General features: G+C 34.0%; 1 protein-coding gene across 6 annotated transcripts in view; it reads right to left on the minus strand.

The window, feature by feature from the left end:
- Positions 1-25,902, minus strand: part of LOC143240120 (protein Gawky-like) — a 66,418-nt gene that overhangs the window by 27,212 nt on the left and 13,304 nt on the right. For 5 of the 6 annotated variants that reach the window (XR_013021580.1, XR_013021581.1, XR_013021579.1 and 2 more), the window contains exons 2-6: positions 24,644-25,690; positions 12,863-13,047; positions 6,319-6,628; positions 5,147-5,787; positions 3,302-3,376 (exon numbers count right to left, since the gene is read on the minus strand). Coding sequence is in view for 3 of the 6 variants with exons in the window: in XM_076482028.1 (XP_076338143.1) it covers positions 3,302-3,376; positions 5,147-5,787; positions 6,319-6,628; positions 12,863-13,047; positions 24,644-25,592 (2,160 nt within the window). In the remaining 3 variants the exon portion in view is untranslated. The remainder of the gene's footprint in view (positions 1-3,301; positions 3,377-5,146; positions 5,788-6,318; positions 6,629-12,862; positions 13,048-24,643; positions 25,691-25,902) is intronic. The other variant, XM_076482029.1, reaches the window with a different exon arrangement.

Here is a 25,902-nt window from a genome sequence, read left to right on the forward strand (position 1 = left end):
TTCTGTGTCATGTGGCAAGCAGAATTCCACCAAGGATGAGGACACCATGGAAAAACACGTTAAGGATTTGGGAAAAGACTGAGCATCTGCCTGGATACAGAGATTAACAGCAGTAAAAAATGACTAGATGCATGAAAAGAAGTATAAGAATCAGTATTGAAAAGAAAAAGTTGTGGTCAGAGAGCATATGCTATGTGAAGCAACCTCTCCCATCAAAATCAGCAATTCCCCAGAAGGGATGACATCCATTAAAACCCCCCACAATTAAAAAGTAACTGTCCATCGAGAGCATCAAGGCCTGACTGATCATAAGTGTCTCCAGGACACATGTAGAGAGAACAAAAATTGATGGTACATACCAAGGAAACATGGATGGCTATGGCCTCCAAGTGTGTATCAAGTAGCAAAGACAGGGTGGGCACATGCTGATTGACCAGCAGTGCCACTCATCTATCACACACTCTGTCATTTCTGTAAAAGAAAATTGCCAAAAGGCAACTGCATCAGCAGGTTTCACACACTTCCTGTGAGGAGAAACACACAGGATGATAAGAATCAATCAAATTTTTAATGTCATCGATATTTGAACAAAAACCCTGACAGTTCCACTGTATCAAAGTGGCCATTTTTATTTATGTGAAGAATAGGGTGAGGAGCACTTCTGTTTTTGACCATGTTTTTTCTTTATTGGACTGAGGTATTTGACCTCCATAGGTCCTGCTCTGGATTGAGTGAGTAAGCCTCTGTCTGTGGATGAAAATTCCAGTGACTGAGAGTGTGAATAAATAATCAATTTGTATACTGGGCTGGAGAAGAAGATGAGCCCAAGGAAATGCCCAAATCCAAAGCCAGAGGAAATGGACCTGGGCAGACACTGGAAAAAGTGGTAGGGACAAAGATGGGAATAAATGTAGAGTCATCAACTCTTTTAACCATGGAGGACAAAGGACTCTTCAGATGTTTTGAAAATTATTCTGCTGGAGGCACGGAGAGATCTGTCTGCACTCCCACTATGTAAGTGGAACGTAGTGCATCAGTATATGTCCAAGATGGAGAGGAGGACAATAATTTCCAAGCCTCTAGGTAGGAGATACAGTTTAAAGTCTTCAAGCATTGCACCTCTTTCTCCTCCATCCACTTAGGGCAAGAACTAGAGTAAGATACTAACTATGTCAAGAAAAAACAGAAAGTGGTCGGACGAATACGTACAATATGGATTTAGCCTTCAACTCGACAAGACCACCAACATTTCCAATCTTAGCCAGCTTGTTGTATTCGTGCACTATGTGAAGAACAAAGAGATAAAAGATTTTTTTATTTTGTAAGCCTCTTACAACAACAACTAAGGCAGCCGACATGAAGAAACTTGTGGATGACTTCTTCAGGGACAACAATCTTTCGTGGGGTATGGTTTCTGCAGTTGTTTCAGATGGAGCTCTAGTCATGCTGGGACAAAACTCTGGTTTTGGTGAGCTGGTGAAAGCCGATGCACCAGACATCATTGTAATGCACTATGTTCTGCACAGGCATGCGTTGGCAACAAAAATCTTGCCTTCAAAGCTGGCAGAAGTATTAAAAATTGTAGTGGAATGTGTGAACTTTGTGCGAAATAGTACCCTGAAGCACCGCATCTTCAAAGAGCTGCGTTATGAAATGGGCTCTGAATTTGAGGTACTTCTGCACCATTCTAACGTTTAGTGTTTATCCTGGGGAAAGGTGCTGAATCGTGTTTTTGCCATGTGTGTGGAATTAGCTCTGTTTTTTCGAGAGCACCAACATTGTCATGCAGATTGCTTCAAAAAATCTGAGTTCATTCTCATTTTGGTGTACATGGCCGATATCTTCAATGCTCTCAATCATCTCAATCAACAGATGCAGGGCGGTGGATTCAACATTATCAAAGCAGAAGAAAACCTGAAGGCTTTTCAAAAAAAGCTACTATTATGAAAATGATGAACAGAGAAATGATATCCTCGCAAACTTTCCTCTGCTGGACGACTGTGTAAGTAAGATCGAAGATGTCTCTGAAATTGGAGACATTTCTGTACCCAGGGAACTAAAGCAAGCAATTGCCTTGCACTTAGATGAGCTCGCAAAGTCTCTCGACGGATACTTCCCCACCAGAGAGTCATATCCAGCATGGGTGAGACAGCCGTTCACGTTTAGTGTTGTGACAGCAGATGTCAATGATGAATACTTCAACGAAATCATTGAAATTCAGCAGAGCCAGGTTCAACAGCAACTTTTCAGAACAACAACGCTCTTAACGTTTTGGTGTCACCAAATCATAGCGTACCCTCTTATTGCTAAGAAAGCCCTTGAGACTGTTTGTTACAACGTATCTTTGCAAGCAATCCTTTTCGAGGATGGTAGACATAAAATCAAAGAAAAGAAACAGACTTTGTTGTGAAAATGACATGAGAGTGGCACTTGCCAAGGTGAAGCTGTGCATTTCTGAACTTGTCTCTGAAAGGCAACAGCAAAAGTCACATTGATTTACAGTAAATATTCATTGAGTTATGTTTTTGTTCTTGTGTGAAATTCATGTTTTGTTGGTTTTGTTCTTTGAACACAGTGATATTGTGTGCAACTGATGCATGGTTCATTTTGTGCACTAATAAAGTATCTACTTATATTCTGAATTTTAAAAAAATCATATTTGATTTTTCCAATTACAAAGGGTTCAGTGAATGCAAGTATGAAACTTCCGGGGTTCAGTACCTCCAACAAGGTTAAGAACCACTGCTGTAGAGAATTTCTCTGAAGAGGTTAAATGTATGTATTAACTCTATTTGTTAATTTTATATATTCTGTTGCACTGAATGTACATTATAATACACAGAGTTACTGACATAGTAGAGAAAATGAAAAATAAAATATAAATATTTACTTTAAAAACTTCTGAAATTCATTTATAAGGTTCCAATAATTATACACATGAGAAAGAGTATTATTATACTTCATATAAAAAATCAAAATTAAACACTATTTTTCTGAAACTGCATACTTTTAGGAATGTTCTTGTCAAATTTCATCCACTAGTTTTATTTTTAGAATGAAATATAATGATAATGGCATTGGGTCCTTAAAATCTGAGGAAGCCATTACCACATGGTTTATTCAAATAGTTTATATTTCTCATATGTCTGTTTTTATCAGTAACTTATGTTGATGTTGACAGGGAAACAAGTTTATTTTTTTTACTAAGTGTTTTATAATGAAACACTTAAATTTAAGAGATCTAATATACATACTAGCCTTACTCTTCTGTATTTATTGTTTTCTCCCAGATAGTACTTACCTTATAGCCCATCTCCAACAAAATGCGATACTGCTTGCTTGTACAAATCAGATCTTTAGGTAGTGGCTTGCTACTCTAAAAATGCAAATTAAAACTGCTTGCCACTTCAATAATTTCTTTCCTTATCAATATTAATGAACTTGTTTTTCACCAAGTCTATATCACTTGTCATTTCACATGAGATTTATCACTTGCAGTCTTTTGAAAAGTGATCAGTTTCAAGTATATTACTGACAAACACAAGCCACATAAAGAAAACAAACTACTAAGCAGCCTTACGTATACTTAGTAGTTCAAAACTATCTTAGTACTGTCTTCCCTCAGAAAGTGATAGCATTTTTAAACTTTGTACGTCTACTGTTTCATATGGATACTGGGAGAGAGAGAAAATCTGCTTATTTAAACCATTTCTTAAGTATGACAACAGCTGTATTTCTAGGTTCTGTCAAATTTTTCCAGCACAAACTTTACCCAACATGAAGATTAATGGTTTAATGAACTAGAACACAATTTTATGAATGGTTAGAGAATCACAGAACATTTTAATAAACTCAACATGAAGATGAATGATTAGAGAATCATGTTAGTTTCATGTACTCAACATGAAGGTGAATGGTTAGAGAATCAAAATACAGTTTCATGTATTCAACATGAAGATAAATGATTACAGAATCACAAAACAGTTTAATAAGCTCAACATGAAGAGGAATGATTAGAGAATCATATTAGTTTCATGTACTCAACATGAAGTTAAATGGTTAGAGAAAAAGAATACAGTTTTATGTACCCACTCTGCCATCAGGAATTGACAGGTGACTTTACACCAGAAATTTTCCAACTGTTTTCATCTATTTATATACAACTTCTTTACATAATTGCCATTCCAAAACTGTTATTCCAGTCTCAATATATATATATTTATATATCTGCAGTGTGTGAAGCAAAATGAGACAGGTAATGACTATATATTAAAAAAACAAATAACAATAGAAAGATTCTTTGCAAATGGTTCAAATTCTGTACATTGCTAGATACCCTCAATATCCAGCAGAAACAAACACAAATATTTATTTTAACACTAAAATATGTTTTCAAAATTTTGTTTCACAAACAAAAGGCACAATTTAACAAACACTAACCCATACTATTAATATTCTACTTAAATGCACTATGAACAAAATAAATCACATTTGATAAAAATAATCAAATCTTCAGAAAGAATAGTGAGGTTTAATATTCCCATCATCGTACACTTTGACATAGATAAATAATACCAAATATGCTATTATAAAAATATTAATTATAACTGCTAAAGTAATAATCAATTTGAAGAAAAACTTGAATTTCAAAAAAGGGTTTCTTATTTATTTAAAACTACAAACTATGAGAAGGTGAATATTACAACTCACTATTCTTTCTGAAGATTTGATTATTTTTATCAAATGTAATTTATTTCATTCAAAATATATTTAAGCAGAATATTAACACCATGGGTTGGTGTTTGTGCCTTTTGGTTGTAAAACAAAATTTTGAAAACAAATTTAAGTGTTAAAATAAATATATGTGCTTATTTCTACCAGACATTGAGGTTGTACAGAACTTAAACCATATGGATATCACAGAAAACAGTAATTCATTCTACCTAAAATTCAAGTACCTGTTTAAGGTTTATAAATATATCTTAATGTTTTGATTATAACATTTTCAAAATTTTACAGAAATCTTTAATTCATTAAGATATATTCTCATAATATAGAATTTTTTATTACAGATTTTCCTTTTTCTAAAGATTGTTTGTAAATAGACAATAAACTTAAATTTAACTGATTAAAAGTTCTTGCTAACCTTCACTGAAGCCCAACCACTAGTGTTGATCTGTCCATCAAAGTTTAATGTGGAAGCAGTTTTAGGCTTTGCACCCCAATATGTTGTCCCCATGGGATGGTTGGATTCTCCCCAGTTTGTGGATCCTGGAATATTCTTCAGTGCAGGGTACACATGGGTCTCATCCCAAACCCCTGAGCCTGGGGAACATCTATGTTGCATGTCTGACCAATTTGGCCCTTGATTCAAGGCAGACATCTTACCCCACAAAGGAGGCCCCACATCTGGTTTACGTGATGATGGATTAAAGGATGGAGGTAAACATATCATTCCTGAACCATTTGGTGGAAAGCTAGGTCTAAAATGAGGCACATTATTGCCTATTATTCCTATTTCACTGATTGGTCCAGGAGGTGGCATGTCCTTCCAATTGCACTCTTTTCCTTGTCGTTGAGGGTTACACCACACAGAGGTACCATCACCAAAACTAGATGTTGGATGGCTGGTTACTGAATTTGAATACCCTTCCCATCCTGAAGCTTGAAAATCTGTTTTTTTGGGTGTATTCATAGGTGACCAATTTCTACTTGTTGCTTTGTTACACATTGAACCTCCAGTTTCTTGTCTGTTTCCTGGGCCATTACTTGCTACTCCTGGCTCAACTGTGAAGATCATTTGTTATATTAATGTTTGGGGGAAAAATTTCAGTTATTCTATTTTGCCCCAAAAGCCTGTCACATGCACCAAATTTCTCATGAATTGATATATTTTATTCAAATATCACTAGTTTGTCGTTTTTGTTCTTACATACAATTTTCACAAAATATATTTTTCAGTTAAATATATCTTCTCACAAAACAAATAAAATCAAATAATCTTGATTCACTATATAATACCTCATGTCTTACAGATTCAAGGTTATTAGAGGTTTTGAGTAAAAAATGTCTTTACCTTTTAGGGTATAACTTTATGTCTTTCTATCAAACAGCTTCATAATGAATCAAAAAAGTTCTTACCTTCTAAGGTATAACTTAATGCCATTCAAACAAGCAACTACGATAAATTAACTTCACGGGTAATTAGGTACACAACGTGGTCTTTTTGTTCTCTTCAGAGATAACCCTTAAGTTTTTTTCTTGTTTACATGATTTCTTAAACTAATTCATAGTTATGGGTAGCTTGTCAGTTCTTACCCCTTGATCTATGTCCAGATCCACACCAATGGTCCTGTCTACTAGAATTTTCAAAAATGTTTGGTCCTTGATCAGTGCCACTCCACATACTGGTATCTTTCTCTTCACCCCATATTCTTCCAGTGTGTGTAGAAGGGGTGTGACCTAAGGGTAGCGAGTTATTGCGGCCCAAGATGCCTCCTTTGTTATGATTCCGTATGTTATTTTTCCAAATCTCAGTACCACTGTTGGCTGATCCTTCCCAAACACAGCTGTTAGTTTCTCTGGGACTGGAGTTTGGGTCATCCCATGATGAATATTGATTGATAACCTAGAATAAGAGAATAGCTACAAGTCTAAATAATCTTAATGTCCTGTTCTGAAGTCCCATCTTATACCATGTGTGTCATTTGATAGTTTCTAAAACATAACATTTACAACATACCTTTAAAACACATTAGGCTATATAGTTTACAAATAGAAAATTATAAAGTATTTACGAATAAAATCATCAATCAACTACTTTCAACAACACTTCTATATTGGAGAAACAAGTAGAAAAATGGAAACCTGATTCAAAGAACATGAAAAGTCACCTTCACACGTTTTCGAACACTGCAAATCAAATAAACACAATATAACCATAGAAAGCACTCAAATACTACATGAAGAAACAAACATAAACAAACACAAAATTAAAGAAGCCTTACTTATACAACAACTCAAGCCCAAAAATAAACCAATACAAAGGAATACCTTTATACCTATATTAATAAATATATCCAACCTCTAAGCATGCCCTCTACATTCCTACACTGAATTATACAACTGCCTTTAAACATGTGGTCAGCTATCAGTCAGAAACCTTTCTTTCTTTGTGAACCTAACGATGATGGAAGAAGGTTGAAATGTTGTTTGCTCCTCTACTATCAGAGTGCTTTCTCTACCCATACCAGCTGCTTTTACACATATAATTTTCTCTACAAGTGGGTTTTCTCGTCATCACAGATTAAAACAAAACAAAGTTTAATTTTTGAATCAAAAACATAAATAGCATTAAATAAAATTTTTATATCTAGTTTACAGCAATGAGTGAAAAACCACAGTAATACAAGTTGTAAAGGACCTTCTGTAGCATAACTATAATTATCATAACTTGCCAGGATGACTAATGGGTAAGATCAAACATCAGCATTAGACACCTGAAGTTGGCCTTTCCAGTCCTGGTTTTGAGTTATTTGACTTTATGGCCATTTTCTAACTTCAAATCAAACAAGATATACTTTAAGTTTAAAAGGGAATCACATTAAAAAAATGTCAAATTTATAAATTAAAAACTTAAGTAACATTAAAAATAGTAATGGTCTTTAAAAAACTGAAAACATTTCTCAGGTGGACAGTGTCACCATCACCAATAACAGTCTAGCATTACAGATAAACCTTCAGACAAATGATGATTAAAATGGTGTCATTGTTGAGAGTCGTAATGACAGCAAGACAGTAAAATGCAGGTTATTGTGACTTGAGTGTTACACAGACAACACACTGGTGCATCAGTCCTAGATAAAAGAAAATAATGAGTTAAAAAACTGTGACCAATGTACAGTCTAGTTAGGTAAACATCCTCTTTCCAATCCTTACAGAAGCAAGACAGCCAAAGTCCAACAGAGGATTTTTTAGAAGACCATGTTTCCATGTTGCTCATTCCAAGTCGACTGCCAACTGGCACAGAGCTGAGTCTTAAATACAGGACCATAGTCCATGTATGGAACAGTCAGATTTGGCTGCAGTATTGGCGAGCTCGTTCCCACGAATGCCAACATGGCCTGGTATTAAGAAAAACTGGATAAAAGTAGATGTTAAACAGAAATGGTCGGTTTTCAATATTGGCAAAAACTAATGAAAAATGATTCCAGGACCAGTAGAGAACTAAGCAAGTCAAAATAAACAGTTAAATTTGAGTACTATTTAGTTTCTATGTGATCCAGGGCAAGAGAAATGGCATACAGTTCAGAGCGAAAACAAAAACTGCAGAGGGGATTCTGCATGCAACCACAGAACCACAACAAACCATGACAGAACCCACACAGTTACCTGATTTTGAACCATCCTTCCATTGGTATTTATAGCAAATAACAGACAGTACTTCCAATTGGGAATATCTACTTTTCTCAGACGACTTAAAGAAAGGTCGCATTTGGGAATTGTAATAAGCCATGGTGGGACGGGCTGACCAGTTGATACAGCAATGTTATCCAAGGACAGACCCAATTCATCCAACTGCATCTGAATATGAAGGCCAAAAGGAGCAATGACAGATCGTCTCTTCTAAAAAAAGCATGGCCCACCGAGGAAAAAAAACACAACCCCAGGTGGGATGCTGTGGTAAGGATCAAAGTTTCAAAGCATACAGTAAAGAGGAGGTTCATGAGACTCTGTGTATAAGCTGGGAAAGTCCCTGATAATGAATGGGGTCCAGTATCTTCAAGATCAAAATCCTAAAAAATCCATAGACCAGTGACCCATAGTCTAGTTTCTATCGAGCATGATATATTTTCAGCATAAAACATCGATCTGCTCTCAAAGTGGTGGAATAGAGGACACAGAGGATGTTCAGTGCTCTTGTACATTTGAATCATAAGTGCTAGATGTGTGGTATAAAGGTTAGCTTACAGTCAAATATAAGCCTCAAGAATTCAGAGACCACAGGCAGCACAATTTCACCAATACAGAGTTCAGGATCAGGGTGAATACCCATTGGTGGCAAAAGTGCATGCAAATAGTTTTAGAGAGAGAGAAAGTAAAGCCATTTTCTGTGATCCACTTCAGTAAACAATTGAGGGCAGTTGTAGCTGCTAATCAATATACCTCATGTTCGACAACTGACATGAGATGTAAAAGTGGTTGACAGAGCGCATTTGCAACAGTGAGAGAGAGTTGTTCAGTGATGGCATAAATTTTTATACTGAAAAGTGTGACACTCAGAACACAGCCCTGAGGGACTCCAAGTTCCTGTAGAAAAGAACAGGAGAGTGTCGAGCCCACATGAACTCTAAATCTCCTGTCCATTAAAAAAATTTTTAATAAAAATGGTCAAATGGCCATGTAACCCATGTTGTATCATAAGCCTTCTCAATGTCAAAGAATATTGATACAAGATGTTCTCATTTGAGAAAGGCTTCTCTGATTGATGTTTTAATTTGAATCAGGTGGTACATGGTAGAGCGTTGTCATTGGAACCCACATTGAGTGGGCGAGAGGAGGTTGTTCGATTCAAGGAACCAAACAAGATGAGCATTAACCATCCTCTCTAAGGTCTTACAGAGACAACTCGTCAAAGCAATTGGATGGTAGTTTGAAGGAATCTTGGGATCCTTCTCAGGCTAAGAGAAAGGTAGGACAATAGCCCGGTGCCAGGTATCAGGAAGAACATTTTCCTGCCAGATCCAGTTAAAACAATCAGAAGAATAGCAACAGAAACAGGAGATAGATGGCGCAGCATCTCATAGTGTATATCATCAGGTCTGACTTATGTACTGCCAGACTGATGAAGGGCCACTTTGAGTTCCACCAGTGTAAGGGGACGATTATGGTCAAAGAGACAATCAGCTCAAAAGGAAAGAGGTGATCACTCTGCCTGAGTTTTGATGGCGAAGAATGCTGAGGATGAAGCAAAAGTGCTAGATACCTGGAAAAAGCTTTCACCTAAAGTATTTGCAATACTTTGGGTATCAGCTACTTCCTGGCCATCAGAGAGCAAGATTGAAAGGGGAACAGGATTATATTGCCCACTAAACTTTCAAATCTTTTCCCATATATGACTTTGGAACTGGTGATAGAAGACATGCTGGTTTTGAACTTAATCCAAGATTCCTTCTGGCTTTGACTTCTTACTCACCGAGCATGTGCACGGGCCTGCTGGAAAGCTATGCAGTTCGAGAGTGTGGGATACCTACAAAATGTATCCCAGGCTCATTTCTGAGCCTTCCATGCTATGCGACAGGCTAAATTCTACCAAGGATGCTATGGAAAAACATGTCAAGGTTTTGGAAACAGACTGAGTAGCTGCTGGGATACAGAGATTAACAACAGTAAAAAAAAATGACTAGGTGCAGTATTGAAAAAAGAAAGGTTGTAATCAGAGAGCACATGCTCTACGGAGCAACCCCTCCTGTCAATATCAGCACTTACCCAGAGGGGATGATGTCCATTAAAGTCTCCCAGGATTAAAAATGGATACAGCAACTGTTCAATGAGAGAATCAAGGTCTGATTGATCATATGTCTCTCCAGGCAACAGGGAGAGAGAACAAACAGTGATGGTACAACCCAAAGAAACATGGGTGTGTCGAATGAAAAAGACAGGGTAGGCACAAGCTGATCAACCAACAGCGCTACCCCTCCATGTACTTGTCCATCACACAGCCTGTCATTTCTGTACAGAGAAAACTGCCAAAAGGTGACTGTATCAGTAGGTTTCAGAAATGTTTCCTATAAGGAAAGACAAACAGGATGGTAGGAAGCAATCAGTGCTTTGACGTCATTCAGATAAGAATGTAAACCTTGACAGTTCCATTGTATCAAGGTGGCCATTTTTATTTACGTGTAGGCAAATTGGACAGAAATCCCTTCTGTTTATGACCACATTTTTCTTTCTTTATTGTTTTTATTCCACGGAGGTCTTTCAACCTCCATGAATCCTGCCCTGGGTCGATTGAAGGGGGAAAGGGAGGAGAAGAAGATGTACCCAAGGAAATGTACCAAGAACCAAAGAAGTGGATCTTGAGGTATGTTGGAATGAATGTTAGGGGCAGAGAAGGGTGTTAATGTTGATTCATCAACTTCTTTAACAATGGAGGTCAAAAGACTTTTAATATGGTTTGAGAATGATTCTTTTGGAAGCACAGAGAGATCTGTCTACACTCCCACTGTAGTGGTGGAACAAAGTGCAGCAGCATACATCTGAGATGAAGTGGTGGACAGCAACTTTCAGCCTCAGGGTAAACAATGTTCTGAATCATCTTCAAACGTTGCACCTGTTTTTCTTCCAATCATTTAGGGCAAGAATGAAAGTAGGATAGGTAAGAGCCATTGCAATTGATGCAATGAGGGTCCATTTCACACTCGTAGGCATCATGATCCTTGCCACTGCACAACAAGTACTCATCAAGGAACCATGATGTGACGTCTTCAAGTGACCGAACCGCTGACACTGGAAACATCTGAGAGAGCTTGGAATGTTTGGTCGTACCCTGAAATTAAGATAACCTGCTTTGATGGTGGCAGGTGTACGTGGTGATGTAAATGTCAGAATGAGAATATTGGTTGGTGTCATAATTTCATCTTTGTGAGTGGAGATACACCTCATTGCAGAAACCAGTGAGAGTCTCTGACTCAGGGATGTTCTTCAAATCCCTCTCAACAACAACTCCTCATGATGAATTCGAAGTAGTACGAGATGTAACCTCAATAGGTATATCCCCAATCATCTTTGAATGAAAAGAAGTTCACTGTATTGAGATGTGGATGTTTCCACCAATATGGCACCAGAGCAAAGCTTCTTTGGTGACTTTGGAGAGCCAGCAAGTCCCTCTAGTCCCTTATGAATGAAAAAGGGAGACATTTGTCCTAAAGGTTTGTCTGAAAGTGAGTGCAAAATAAGAAAATGAAGTACAACAGGTGGTACGGATGGTGAGGATTGCTGCTCAGAATCTTCAAGACGTGGTCTTTTACTTATGGACTGTTTTTTTCACTATTTTATTTGGATAATTCTGTTGACAACATCCAACACTAGTACTTGGTTGATATTAGACCAAGTGGACCATCAGATTGGCCCTAGGGTGGCCACCCCGAGGCAGACTGTCTACGGGAATTCAAGTCCAAAGTGGGGTGTTAGAGTTGGACCCCTCAACCACCAGGACCCTCTCCTCCCCTTCATGGGTTGCCATGCACAGCAAACATGTGGGTGGATGTTTAGATCCCATGGGAGGTAAACTGAAAGAACAGAATCTTCACTGGGAAGTCCCCTCACCACCTCGTGGTGAGGAATGGATTGCCTTTGGATGTTGTGGAGGTAGTAAATTTAGGTGAGTTTGAGAGAAAGCTTGATAATTATATGAATGATAAGGGCTGGCTTTAAGATTTTTTATTTATTTATTTGATAGTTTTAGTTTGGTTTAGAGTATCATGATGGGACAGCTGAAATGGACCAATTGGGCCTTTGTTGTCCCTAAACATGATGTTACATGGGACTAAACACTAGTTTTACACCATGATACCTGGGTCAGAGAATTTGTTTTATATTATCTTATGCAAGGGATCGAGCACTGTTTAATAATATTTCCCTTGTACAAGGTGCTGAATAGTTGTTTCATACACAACTGGCTTCCATCATCTTACACCAGAGCATGAGCAGTTCTTACATTTCATCATACATACATGTGTGTTTTATATGATATCACATAAGGCTCTCAGCATAATATTTTATAAGATACATTAAATACTTTGTTCTACATAATACTAAATATGCAAGTTTATTATCAAGTATATTGACAATGCTAACTTACTGTCTTCCCCCATCCATCATTTTGAGCAGCTGTACTCTGAATCTCTGATAAATGTTCTTCACAAAGTTTCACTGAAAGTCCTTTCTCCTCCTGTGAATTTCGACGATTTAGAATATTACCATCAGTAGGATTACTGTCAAGTCCTTTTCCAGCTCTCAGTGGTCTAGTATTTAGGAGTGATCTACCTAAAGAGTAGACAAGCTCTGGCATGAACTAATGATTACACTTAGTTAAACTCTAAATACAACAGTTACTTTCTATGATATTACAGAAAACAACTGTATGTACTGTTTTAACAATTCATTAGCCCTTTTGAATACGAAGTCAAAAGCAGAAAAAAGCATTCAAAATTATATTGAAAAACATTTTTCAGCATATTATCAAATATTTTTTATAAATAATAGATCATTTAGATCAGTTTTACATCTCTCATTATTACCATACTATGTTTAAATGTTTTATGGAACCAATACCCGGATACTGTTATATATGTTTTGATTTTAACCAACACATGCTATATGCTGTTTTCCACATACACTGCTGGCCAAAATCTTAAAGCCAATGAACATAAAGAACAAATATGCATTTTACATTGTTAGACTCAACTACTTATTTGAATAGAGGTTCAAAAGATGAAAAGGGAAAACAAAAATAAAAAACGTTTTTAGCATTTAACAGGGAAAATGTGAACACTATGAAATTAGCCTAAATACTAGCTGGTCAAAAGTTTAAGACCATACTGAAACGAAGCATTAATCAGTAAACACGTAATGAAATTTAGTCATTTGTGTTCAAGCATTAGCGTTGTCAACATCTCCTGTGTTACATTGGGTAAAAACATGGCAAAGGCTGAAAAGTTGACAGAGTTTGAATATGGCAGACTTGTCAAGCTGCAAAAGCAAGGTCTCTCTCAACGTGCCATTGGTGGAGAGATTGGGTGTAGTAAAACTGCTTTATCTTTTTCTTTATGTTCATTGGCCTTAAGATTTTGGCCAAAAGTGTATATATGTATTACGACAAAGTTCATTCTCTCCAGTTTTTCATGAGTTAAAATCTGTTATACAGGTCACAGTTTCTCATGTGTTTAAACTTATAATACATTTTACAATTCTTCGTGTATTAAAACCTATGATACACGTTACAATTCTTCATGTGTTACAACCTATGATACACGTTACAATTCTTCATGTGTTACAACCTATGATACAGGTTACAATTCTTCATGTATTAAAACCTATGATACAGGTTACAATTCTTAATGTGTTACAACCTATGATACAGGCTACAATTCTTTATGTGGTAAAACCTATGATACAGGTCACAGTTTCTCATGTTAAAACCTATATGACACTGGTTACATTTCTTCATGTATTAAAACCTATGATACAGGTTACACTTTCTTATGAGTCAAAACCTATGATACAGGTTACAATTCTTCACATGTTAAAACCTATGAGACAGGTTACAATTTTTCGTGTGTTACAACCTATGATACAAATTCCTATTCTTCATGCATCAAAACTGTTATACAGGTCACAGTTCTTAATGTGTTACAAACAGTGATACAAGTCAGTTTTTCAAGTGTTTAAACCTGTAAAACAGGTTACAAATTTTAATGTGTTAAAATCAATGACAAAGATGCAGTTTTTCAAGTGTTTAAACTTTTGATACAAGTCAGTTTTTCAAATGTTAAAATCTATGATAGAGGTTATAGTTCTTCATGTATTAAAACCTATTATATAAGTTACAAGTCTTCATGCGTTAAAACCTGTGACACAGGTTATAATTCTTCATGTGTTAAAACCTACGAGACAGTTTACAATTCATCATGTGTTAAAACCTACAACACAGGTCACAGTTTCTCATGTGTTAAAACCTATTATACAGGTTAAAATTCTTCATGCATTAAAACCTACAATACAGGTTACAATTCTTAATGTGTTAATACCTATGATACATGTTACAATTCTTAATGTGTTAAAACCTATTATACAGGTTACAATTCTTCACGTTTTAAAAGTTATGATACAGGTCACAATTTCTCATCTATTAAAACCTTTCATAGAGGTCACAGTTTCTCATGTGTTAAAACCTATGGCACAGGTTACATTTCTTCGTGTGTTAAAACCTATGATACAGATTACAATCCTTCAAGTGTTAAAGCCTATAATACAGGTCACAGATTCTCATGTGTTAAAACCTATGATACAGGTTACAAGTATACAGGTTATAATTAACACTATTATAGTTCTTTATTCTAATTAGTTCTACATATTAAATAATTACATTACCCAAGTAACCTCATAATTAACACTGTTATAGTTCTTTATTTCTAATTAGTTCTATTTCTTTATTTTTTCATAACCAAAGTAAGGTCATGATTAACACTATTATAGTTCTTTATTTCTAATTACAGTGGAACCCCTCTAAAGCAGCCTTCTTTGGGACTGAAACAAACTGGCCTGATTAGAAGGGTTCCACTGTACATAATTAGGGATTATGTAAACATAAAAAGGGACTGTGATTGAATGACTGCTTTAAAGGGGTCACTGAATCTGAGGGGTGGCCACTTAGAGGGGTTCCACTGTAGTTCTATTTCTTAATTATATTTCATTACCAAAGTAATGTCATGGTTAACACTTTTATAGTTCTTTATTTTCAATTAGTTCTACATATTAATTATATTACATTACCAAAGTAACCTCATAATTAACACCATTATAGTTCTTTATTCTAATTAGTTCTACTTATTAATTATATTACATTACCATAGTAACCTCGCTATTATAGTTCTTTATTCTAATTAGTTCTATTTCTTAATTATATTACATTACCATAGTAACCTCACTATTATAGTTCTTTATTTCTAATTAGTTTTACTTATTAATCATATTACATTACCAAAGTAACCTCACTATTATAGTTCTTTATTTCTAATTAGTTTTACTTATTAATCATATTACATTACCAAAGTAACCTCACTATTATAGTTCTTTATTCTAATTAGTTCTATTACTTAATTATATTACATTACCATAGTAACCTCACTATTATAGTTCTTTATTTCTAATTAGTTCTACTTATTAATCATATTACATTACCAAAGTAACCTCACTATTATAGTTCTTTATTTCTAATTAGTTCTACTTATTAATCATATTACATTACCAAAGTAACCTCACTATTATAGTTCTTTATTCTAATTAGTTCTACTTATTAATTATATTACATCACCAAAGTAACCTCACTATTATAGTTCTTTATTCTAATTAGTTCTACTTATTAATTATATTACATTACCAAAGTAACCTCACTATTATAGTTCTTTATTTCTAATTAGTTCTACTTATTAATTATATTACATTACCAAAGTAACCTCACTATTATAGTTCTTTATTTCTAATTAGTTCTACTTATTAATTATATTACATTACCATAGTAGCCTCACTATTATAGTTCTTTATTTCTAATTAGTTCTACTTATTAATCATATTACATTACCAAAGTAACCTCACTATTATAGTTCTTTATTTCTAATTAGTTCTACTTATTAATCATATTACATTACCAAAGTAACCTCACTATTATAGTTCTTTATTTCTAATTAGTTCTACTTATTAATCATATTACATTACCAAAGTAACCTCACTATTATAGTTCTTTATTTCTAATTAGTTCTACTTATTAATCATATTACATTACCAAAGTAACCTCACTATTATAGTTCTTTATTCTAATTAGTTCTACTTATTAATTATATTACATTACCAAAGTAACCTCACTATTATAGTTCTTTATTTCTAATTAGTTCTACTTATTAATTATATTACATTACCATAGTAACCTCACTATTATAGTTCTTTATTCTAATTAGTTCTACTTATTAATTATATTACATTACCAAAGTAACCTCATTATTATAGTTCTTTATTTCTAATTAGTTCTTCTCATTAATTATATTACATTACCAAAGTAACCTCACTATTATAGTTCTTTATTTCTAATTAGTTCTACTTATTAATTATATTACATTACCATAGTAACCTCACTATTATAGTTCTTTATTTCTAATTAGTTCTACTTATTAATTATATTACATTACCAAAGTAACCTCACTATTATAGTTCTTTATTTCTAATTAGTTCTACTTATTAATTATATTACATTACCATAGTAACCTCACTATCATAGTTCTTTATTCTAATTAGTTCTACTTATTAATTATATTACATTACCATAGTAACTTCACTATTATAGTTCTTTATTCTAATTAGTTCTATTACTTAATTATATTACATTACCATTATAACCTCACTATTATAGTTCTTTATTCTAATTAGTTCTACTTATTAATCATATTACATTACCATAGTAACTTCACTATTATAGTTCTTTATTCTAATTAGTTTTATTTCTTAATTATATTACATTACCATAGTAACTTCACTATTATAGTTCTTTATTCTAATTAGTTCTATTTCTTAATTATTATTATATTACATTACCATAGTAACCTCACTATTATAGTTCTTTATTCTAATTAGTTCTATTTCTTAATTATATTACATTACCATAGTAACCTCACTATTATAGTTCTTTATTCTAATTAGTTCTACTTATTAATTATATTACACTACCAAAGTAACCTCACTATTATAGTTATTTATTTCTAATTAGTTCTACTTATTAATTATATTACATTACCAAAGTAACCTCACTATTATAGTTCTTTATTTCTAATTAGTTCTATTTCTTAATTAATTACGTTACCAAAGTAACCTCACTATTATAGTTCTTTATTTCTAATTAGTTCTACTTATTAATCATATTACATTACCAAAGTAACCTCACTATTATAGTTCTTTATTTCTAATTAGTTCTACTTATTAATCATATTACATTACCAAAGTAACCTCACTATTATAGTTCTTTATTTCTAATTAGTTCTACTTATTAATCATATTACATTACCAAAGTAACCTCACTATTATAGTTCTTTATTTCTAATTAGTTCTACTTATTAATCATATTACATTACCAAAGTAACCTCACTATTATAGTTCTTTATTCTAATTAGTTCTACTTATTAATTATATTACATTACCAAAGTAACCTCACTATTATAGTTCTTTATTTCTAATTAGTTCTACTTATTAATTATATTACATTACCATAGTAACCTCACTATTATAGTTCTTTATTCTAATTAGTTCTACTTATTAATTATATTACATTACCAAAGTAACCTCATTATTATAGTTCTTTATTTCTAATTAGTTCTTCTCATTAATTATATTACATTACCAAAGTAACCTCACTATTATAGTTCTTTATTTCTAATTAGTTCTACTTATTAATTATATTACATTACCATAGTAACCTCACTATTATAGTTCTTTATTTCTAATTAGTTCTACTTATTAATTATATTACATTACCAAAGTAACCTCACTATTATAGTTCTTTATTTCTAATTAGTTCTACTTATTAATTATATTACATTACCATAGTAGCCTCACTATTATAGTTCTTTATTTCTAATTAGTTCTACTTATTAATCATATTACATTACCAAAGTAACCTCACTATTATAGTTCTTTATTTCTAATTAGTTCTACTTATTAATCATATTACATTACCAAAGTAACCTCACTATTATAGTTCTTTATTTCTAATTAGTTCTACTTATTAATCATATTACATTACCAAAGTAACCTCACTATTATAGTTCTTTATTTCTAATTAGTTCTACTTATTAATCATATTACATTACCATAGTAACCTCACTATTATAGTTCTTTATTCTAATTAGTTCTACTTATTAATCATATTACATTACCATAGTAACTTCACTATTATAGTTCTTTATTCTAATTAGTTCTATTACTTAATTATATTACATTACCATTATAACCTCACTATTATAGTTCTTTATTCTAATTAGTTCTACTTATTAATCATATTACATTACCATAGTAACTTCACTATTATAGTTCTTTATTCTAATTAGTTTTATTTCTTAATTATATTACATTACCATAGTAACTTCACTATTATAGTTCTTTATTCTAATTAGTTCTATTTCTTAATTATTATTATATTACATTACCATAGTAACCTCACTATTATAGTTCTTTATTCTAATTAGTTCTATTTCTTAATTATATTACATTACCATAGTAACCTCACTATTATAGTTCTTTATTCTAATTAGTTCTACTTATTAATTATATTACACTACCAAAGTAACCTCACTATTATAGTTATTTATTTCTAATTAGTTCTACTTATTAATTATATTACATTACCAAAGTAACCTCACTATTATAGTTCTTTATTTCTAATTAGTTCTATTTCTTAATTAATTACGTTACCAAAGTAACCTCACTATTATAGTTCTTTATTTCTAATTAGTTCTACTTTTTCTTCAGAATATATTACCACAGTTGTTTAGGAAAATGGACAATCACTATTTTTATTCCATCTGATCTCTGAGCCATTGTTTTTATATTTTACTTTGTTACTCACTTTCCATTATGGACATTATTTTCGTGGACTTAACGAGCTTTGTTCTTGCTTTTAAAGAATGTTGTTTCAAAATAACAACTTAGATCATCAGAAATTTCACTAATGATCTTTTTGGGTATGAAAAGTTTATTTTCATTACAAGTTTAATTAATTCAGAATATCATTAAATAAAACCAACTTAAGTTCTTTGGTCATACTTATCTATCTGTTTCATACAAAAAGAAAATGTGATATACCAGTTTATCTTAATTTTGAACACGGTAATTTTAAAATAATGGTGTTTTTTTTTTCAAATAGCTATCTAGCCATTGAACAATTTTTCATGCTAATTGATGAAATGCATAAACAACAGATCCTAAAATATTAACAGAGATACCTCTTTTACAGAACAGAAAGCTAATACATTGTGCTACTGCAGAAAAGTTGTTATGTACATGCCAAACCTTTTGAATGAAACTTCCATCCCAACAAACATTTTATGATATCAGCATTAGGTTATTAACCTCCACCAATAATCACCAGTGTGATAAATCTCCCCTGCATAGCACTCCACTTGAGCACTTTGGGTATACCATAAGGTTGTTTGTAATGATGTAAAAGAAACAAAAATGGAAATGAAGAAGAAGGATATGTGGTTCCAGGAACCAGTGGATATCTACTTGAAATGCAGTTCAAATATTAACTTCAGAAGGGCTATTCACCTCCCCACAGCACAGACAGTTAGAACCCCAACAAGATAGTGATAGAACCTGTGTAAAGAAAATAAGTGGATAAGCTTCTTTCTGAGAATATAATGATAGAAAGAGAAGACTCGTGGAGTGTGTCACCTACTAGGAAGATGGTAGGGAATATCAATTGCATCAAGCAAAGAATGTTCTCTGTCCATAACAAGTGGTAACAAAAGATGGAGTCAAAAGAAACTCCCATAGAATACTAAAGTGTTATGAAATTGAACAAAATGTAAAAATATATTTTAGAGGTCAGCAGTCCTTGTACATATATTGTTGTTTGGGCACTACATCCTACAACACTTGAGAAATATTGATGTGACATTATCACCAGAATGAGCAGATGCTGGGATGAATCATATCAGACATACATCTCAAGGTGAATCAAAGAGCCATACAGCTGGTCACAATGACCAGAAATGGTCCCTTTCTTATGGTAGGGATGGCCTTAGTTACATTTCCAGATAGATAAATGACTTCCAATAATGGAAGTGGTGTATATGCTTTGTCTTGTATCAAAGATACCACACAGATCCAAAGGAGAAATCTTCATACAGACCTCCACAGTAGCTTGTTAATGGGGTTTTCCCACTCCTGTAATATGAAATATAAAGGAAAGAACACCAGAAAAAGACAAGGGCTGGACAGGAACTATCAGTTACCTGCATATGATCCCACACTAAGAGACTCTACAATGGGTTACTATCAATAGAACAAGAGAGAAATGGCCAAGTAGGAAGGCAGGTTATACTGTTGTTATTTTTGAAGAAAAAATAGAGAAACTGTCAAAGTAATATTATGGAAAACCACACCTCAACAGCAGGCACAGTTCAAGGACCAGTAGGCTTCTTGCTGCTTGTTGCAGGTTTTGAACCCAGAGGTCAGTAAGAACTTCAATATGATATAAGTAATGTGAAACAAGCATGTTGAGGGTCATCCACACCCAAGCAAGCAATGTCATCCAGAGGACATTCTTAGCTAGATGTAATGGAAGCTGTGAGATGACTAACTTGATGAGAGGTGATATAATAAAAGATCAAAGGAGTCATCTCCCATCGATGAATAGACAAGCAGAATAAGTTGTTTAACCCAATCTGTTAAGACAGAATGGAAAGTCACAATAGTACCAGTGTGATAACATCAAACTGCCTGAACAGGACAAAGGAGATTATCAAGTTCTGAATGACTGCACAGAGAAGAAAGGAAAAGGAGAGTTAATGGAGAAAATATTCAAAAACCTTTCCAAGCAGCCCAAACCTGGAGGAGGAAGGAGCAATATAGAAATAAAATCATTATAGAAATCAAAATCAATAAAATATCAGAGTAATGTCTCCCACAAGTAAGAAGAAGAATATACATCTTTAGATGGCCAATGGTTTAAATGAAGAACACACAAGCACTCTGAGAATGAAAGAGAGGTTCCTATCCAGATGAGAAATTGGATAAGAAGGATGAATGATTAGAAAAAGCTAAAACAAGTTCTGAAAGAATTGGAGAAAGAATAGGAGGATGGCCAGGGAAAAAAAAATAAGGTCAGATTACTCTCCAAAAAACCAGTGAGATAAAGACGAGTCAGGAAACTTGGAGGACTGGAGTTGTGAATGAACCAGAATCAATAAATCATCAAATTCCTCCAGTGATCTGTTTGTTTGTTTTGAATTTTGCACAAAGCTACTCAAGAGCTATCTGTGCTAGCCCTCCCTAATTTAGTAGTGTAAGACTACTAGAGGGAAGGCAGCTAGTCATCACCACCCACTGCCAACTCTTGGGCTACTCTTTTACCAACGAAAAGTGGGATTGACCGTCACATTATAACACCCCCACGGCTGAAATGGCAAACATGTTTGGCGTGACGACAATGCAAACCCGCGACCCTCAGATTACGAGTCGCACACCTTAACACACTTGGCCATGCCGAGCCTTCCTCCAGTGATAAACTGCAAGGATGGATAGTCCAGAAGAATGAGTACGAAAATGGATTACTCTCTGAAAAAAATCTGCCCATCTTTCAAAGCTGCTAGACAAAACCCACATGTGAAGATCAGAACACAGAACACCATGATGGATATTTTAAGCAGAAATAAAAATGACTTGAAAGATCACAGAAGTAGAGGCCACAGGTTCATTTGAAGACAAAGGAGCAAAAATCATAATTTCTCTGATCAAAGAAGATCAATGAGAAACATCTGGCAAAGAGTGTTGCAAATTAAAAACAGCACCCTGTAAAGAAGTCACAAAATGGAAAGAGGGTTAACGAATCCAGATTCAGAAAAAATAGTTCCAAGGCTATAAAATCTGGGACTGGTTGATGTAAAAGGAAGTCACAAATGCAATAACAAGCAGTAGGAACAAATCCACAAAAACATCCAGAAATGTAAGGGCCACTCTGTTGAAAGGGATCAGTATGGACAAGAAAGTCCATGAAAACTAAATTTATAGATCTCAAAAACAAAAGAACAAAAAACAGGTGTTACTGTCATGAGCTCAAAAGTGAAACTTGAGATAAAAATAGAACAGGTACTGATATTTATTTACTTCCTGTCATTGGATACAAAAAAGGAAAGTGGAATTGTTAAAATATATCAAAACAGAATAATCAACCAGTGGTAACAAAAGATGATGGCAAGACCCATTGAACTGCCTACGTTTCATTTATGATAATGTGGAAATATTACTCTACAAGTGACCAACACTAAAAAAATTGCAAAGGAATCCAGAATTGCACTCCACGCAGTTAAAGAATCATTCATGAAGAGGTGTAAGTCTACATAGAGTGGAGGAAGTTGGAGTCATATGGAAATGTTCAAGCCCCCATGACAACTACAGGTAAAAAGATGGAGGTAGAGAAACAAAATAAGATGGTGCTTCACAGGGTATATTCTACCATCTCCCAGGATCTACTGAAGGTAACATAAGCTCAGAGAAAGAAGGGGAAAGGGGTAAGAGTTTAGAAGAGAGAGCTTCACAAGAAAAGGATGATCTATGATAACTAGAAAAATCACATCTAAAATATGTAAAGGAGAACCTGCAAACAAGGAGATAGAGATGCCACATGAATCCAATATTAAATGAGAGTCAACATTGACATAAAAGCCTGGCCAGCCAATTCAACAAACTCCTAGATGACAAGGGAGGTCACAACAGCTGATGCTTTCACAGATAAGACTGGACAATGCCAAATATTCATAAAATGGTTGGAAATGCAGACCCAGTAAGTGCATTCTCAATGTCAAACTCTCAGAACATAATTAAAAATAGAGATGTATGAGCCCTGAACAATAAAGAAAGCTACCAAAAGAAAAACTGTGTGACCAAAAGGTTTCTTGCAAAGTGAGTCCATATCTAGATAGAGTTTGAAAGCCAAACTCCCACACAACCAATGCTGAGAGGTGACCCTAGAAACAAATAATATCAAAAGTTCACATGAGGGTTGTCCTCTCAAGAGAACATCAGAAAGGGGCCACAAGATGAAAATCTCCCCAAAAAACTTCTACATTTAGAGAATTACCAAATGAAGTTCACTGAGATAAAACTACAGGAGCTTAACTTCAGGAAATAAAGACTCCTAATAAAGCAAATCCCAGAAGAAAAAAAAACCAACATGAATTAAACTAGATAATAAGTGAAGAAAACAAATTATGGAACACAAATTAGTATGATCTTCCTCTCTAAGGTTATCAGGGTAGTGATGATGAAGATGAATAGGTTTATAAGCACTAGAAATGAGGAAGTATTCTAACCACAGGTTATAACATAAAGGAGTCTTATGTTTGAAAAGGATGCAGAATCTGAGAGCCAACACAAAGAAACCACAAAATTTGAAATAATGCATTAGTTAGGCAAGGGAAAAAAAAAATATGAATTAAGGCAGCAGGTGTCCCAAAATCTTGCAGCTTTATTAAGAGAAGGTATTAAAATTATAAAAAAATATAATAACTTGTATAATAATCTCTAATCTAAATTTTAAAATGTCCATCTTTCTTTCTCAGAACCAAGAACAGGAAGGTACGAAATATAACACTTTGAATATGAACTAAAATTTGAAATTAATAACCACAATAATTCAGTGATTATCAATAAAAAAAAAAACTACTGAACACTGCAGGGCCAGCAAAAAGAATGATATACACAAACTGTACAATGAGACTACGGGGCACAGAGGATATACCACCCTCCTACTGGTGGAAAGCTACTAGAGCCTAATACTAAATGCACTACCCTCTTACTGATGGAGAGCTACTCTAGCCTAATACTAAATGCACCACCCTCTTACTGGTTGACAGCTATTATAGCCTAATACCAAATGTACCACCCTCCTGCTGGTGGAGATCTACTACAGCCTATTATTAAATGCATTAAAAAATGAAACAGTACATAATGCACTCTAAAGATGGCTGGTGCAGGTGTTAGAACTTTAATTAAAATAAAGTACAGAGCAATGTCTTAGGTCATCTTCAGGTTAACAAAGAGAATTTGCAACTGACAGAAGGCTATTAATACAAAAGATTTTGATTGGAAAGTTTACCTTGTTGTCCATTAGAATTGAACTGAGCTCCAGCACTGCTGTTGTTATTTACACTCCAGTCTGATGCACCAGCATTATCTGAACTTGATGTTGATGTCCCATTATTCACCGAGTTTTCTCCACCTCCCAACAGCCCAAGTCTGACTGGAGGTTCACATTTATGTCTGGAATTGTTAACTTCTAATGACTGATCACATCCTCCTTCTGCACCTATCAGTTCTTCAAAGTTAACATCATTCTGACAAGTAAAAGACTTTCTAACAGATGCACTCCCAATAAGATAATTTCTCAATATATTAATTTTATTCCCTCGACTACTCAAGTCATCCTGGTTTGAAACACTTGTGGCTAGGCATTGTAATTCCTGTTCATTCAAGGAAGAGCTGCATCCATTCTCATTCAGGACGATATTTTCATGTAAGTCTCTTAAAACTATAGTATTTTTGGTATCCAAGGGACATATCATATCAGAAAGATTCACCAAAATGTCAATGGAATGGCCAATTGCTTCTTTCTCTTTCATTACACCTGGTGTATTTAATTTAGTCTCTGTTTCTACCATTAGACAGCCAAAACCTTTTGAACACTGTGTAGTCTGTGATGGTAAATGATGAAAGGTGCTTAATACACTAATCTGAGAAGCAGGATGTAATGATTCTAATTCGCTTGCCCCTGAAAGACATGATTTAGTTACAGTGATACTGCTGTCCTCAGTTCCATTCTCAAAGTCTGAAGTGTCACAAGCACTCTGACTGTTGTTGCCACGATGTGTGCTTCTGGCACATTTGACACTCATGGAAGGGCATGAGCTGCTTTCACATGACACTACCTGAGGCATTTCAACATCAACATGAGCACTACAATGGTGTTTATCTCCTCCATTTGTATTCTGTCCACCTGAGCTAGTTGTCACAGATTCAAAAGTGGAACTAGGGCAATAAGACCCCATTTGATTAAAGATATTGTCCTTTAAAGATAGATTCTATGATTCCTTGTTATGCTATGCCAACTTCTTTAACCCTCACTGTGCAGTTCTAAACTGATCATCTGAAAGAACAAAATAATCATATTAATATCCTTCAATGAAATTATAATATCTTTAAAGTCTAATGTCCTAAACATTTAACAGAATGTTAATTCACAAGTTATAATATTTATTTAACATTCACTATTTGTTCTTCAAATAAAAAAAGTGAATTTATTCAGTAATGAAAATGTAGTTTAGTTTAAATTTTACTATCACAAACCACTAAGATAAC

The sequence above is a fragment of the Tachypleus tridentatus genome, chromosome 13 (genome assembly GCF_004210375.1).
Source record: "Tachypleus tridentatus isolate NWPU-2018 chromosome 13, ASM421037v1, whole genome shotgun sequence".
NCBI lineage: Eukaryota > Metazoa > Arthropoda > Merostomata > Xiphosura > Limulidae > Tachypleus > Tachypleus tridentatus.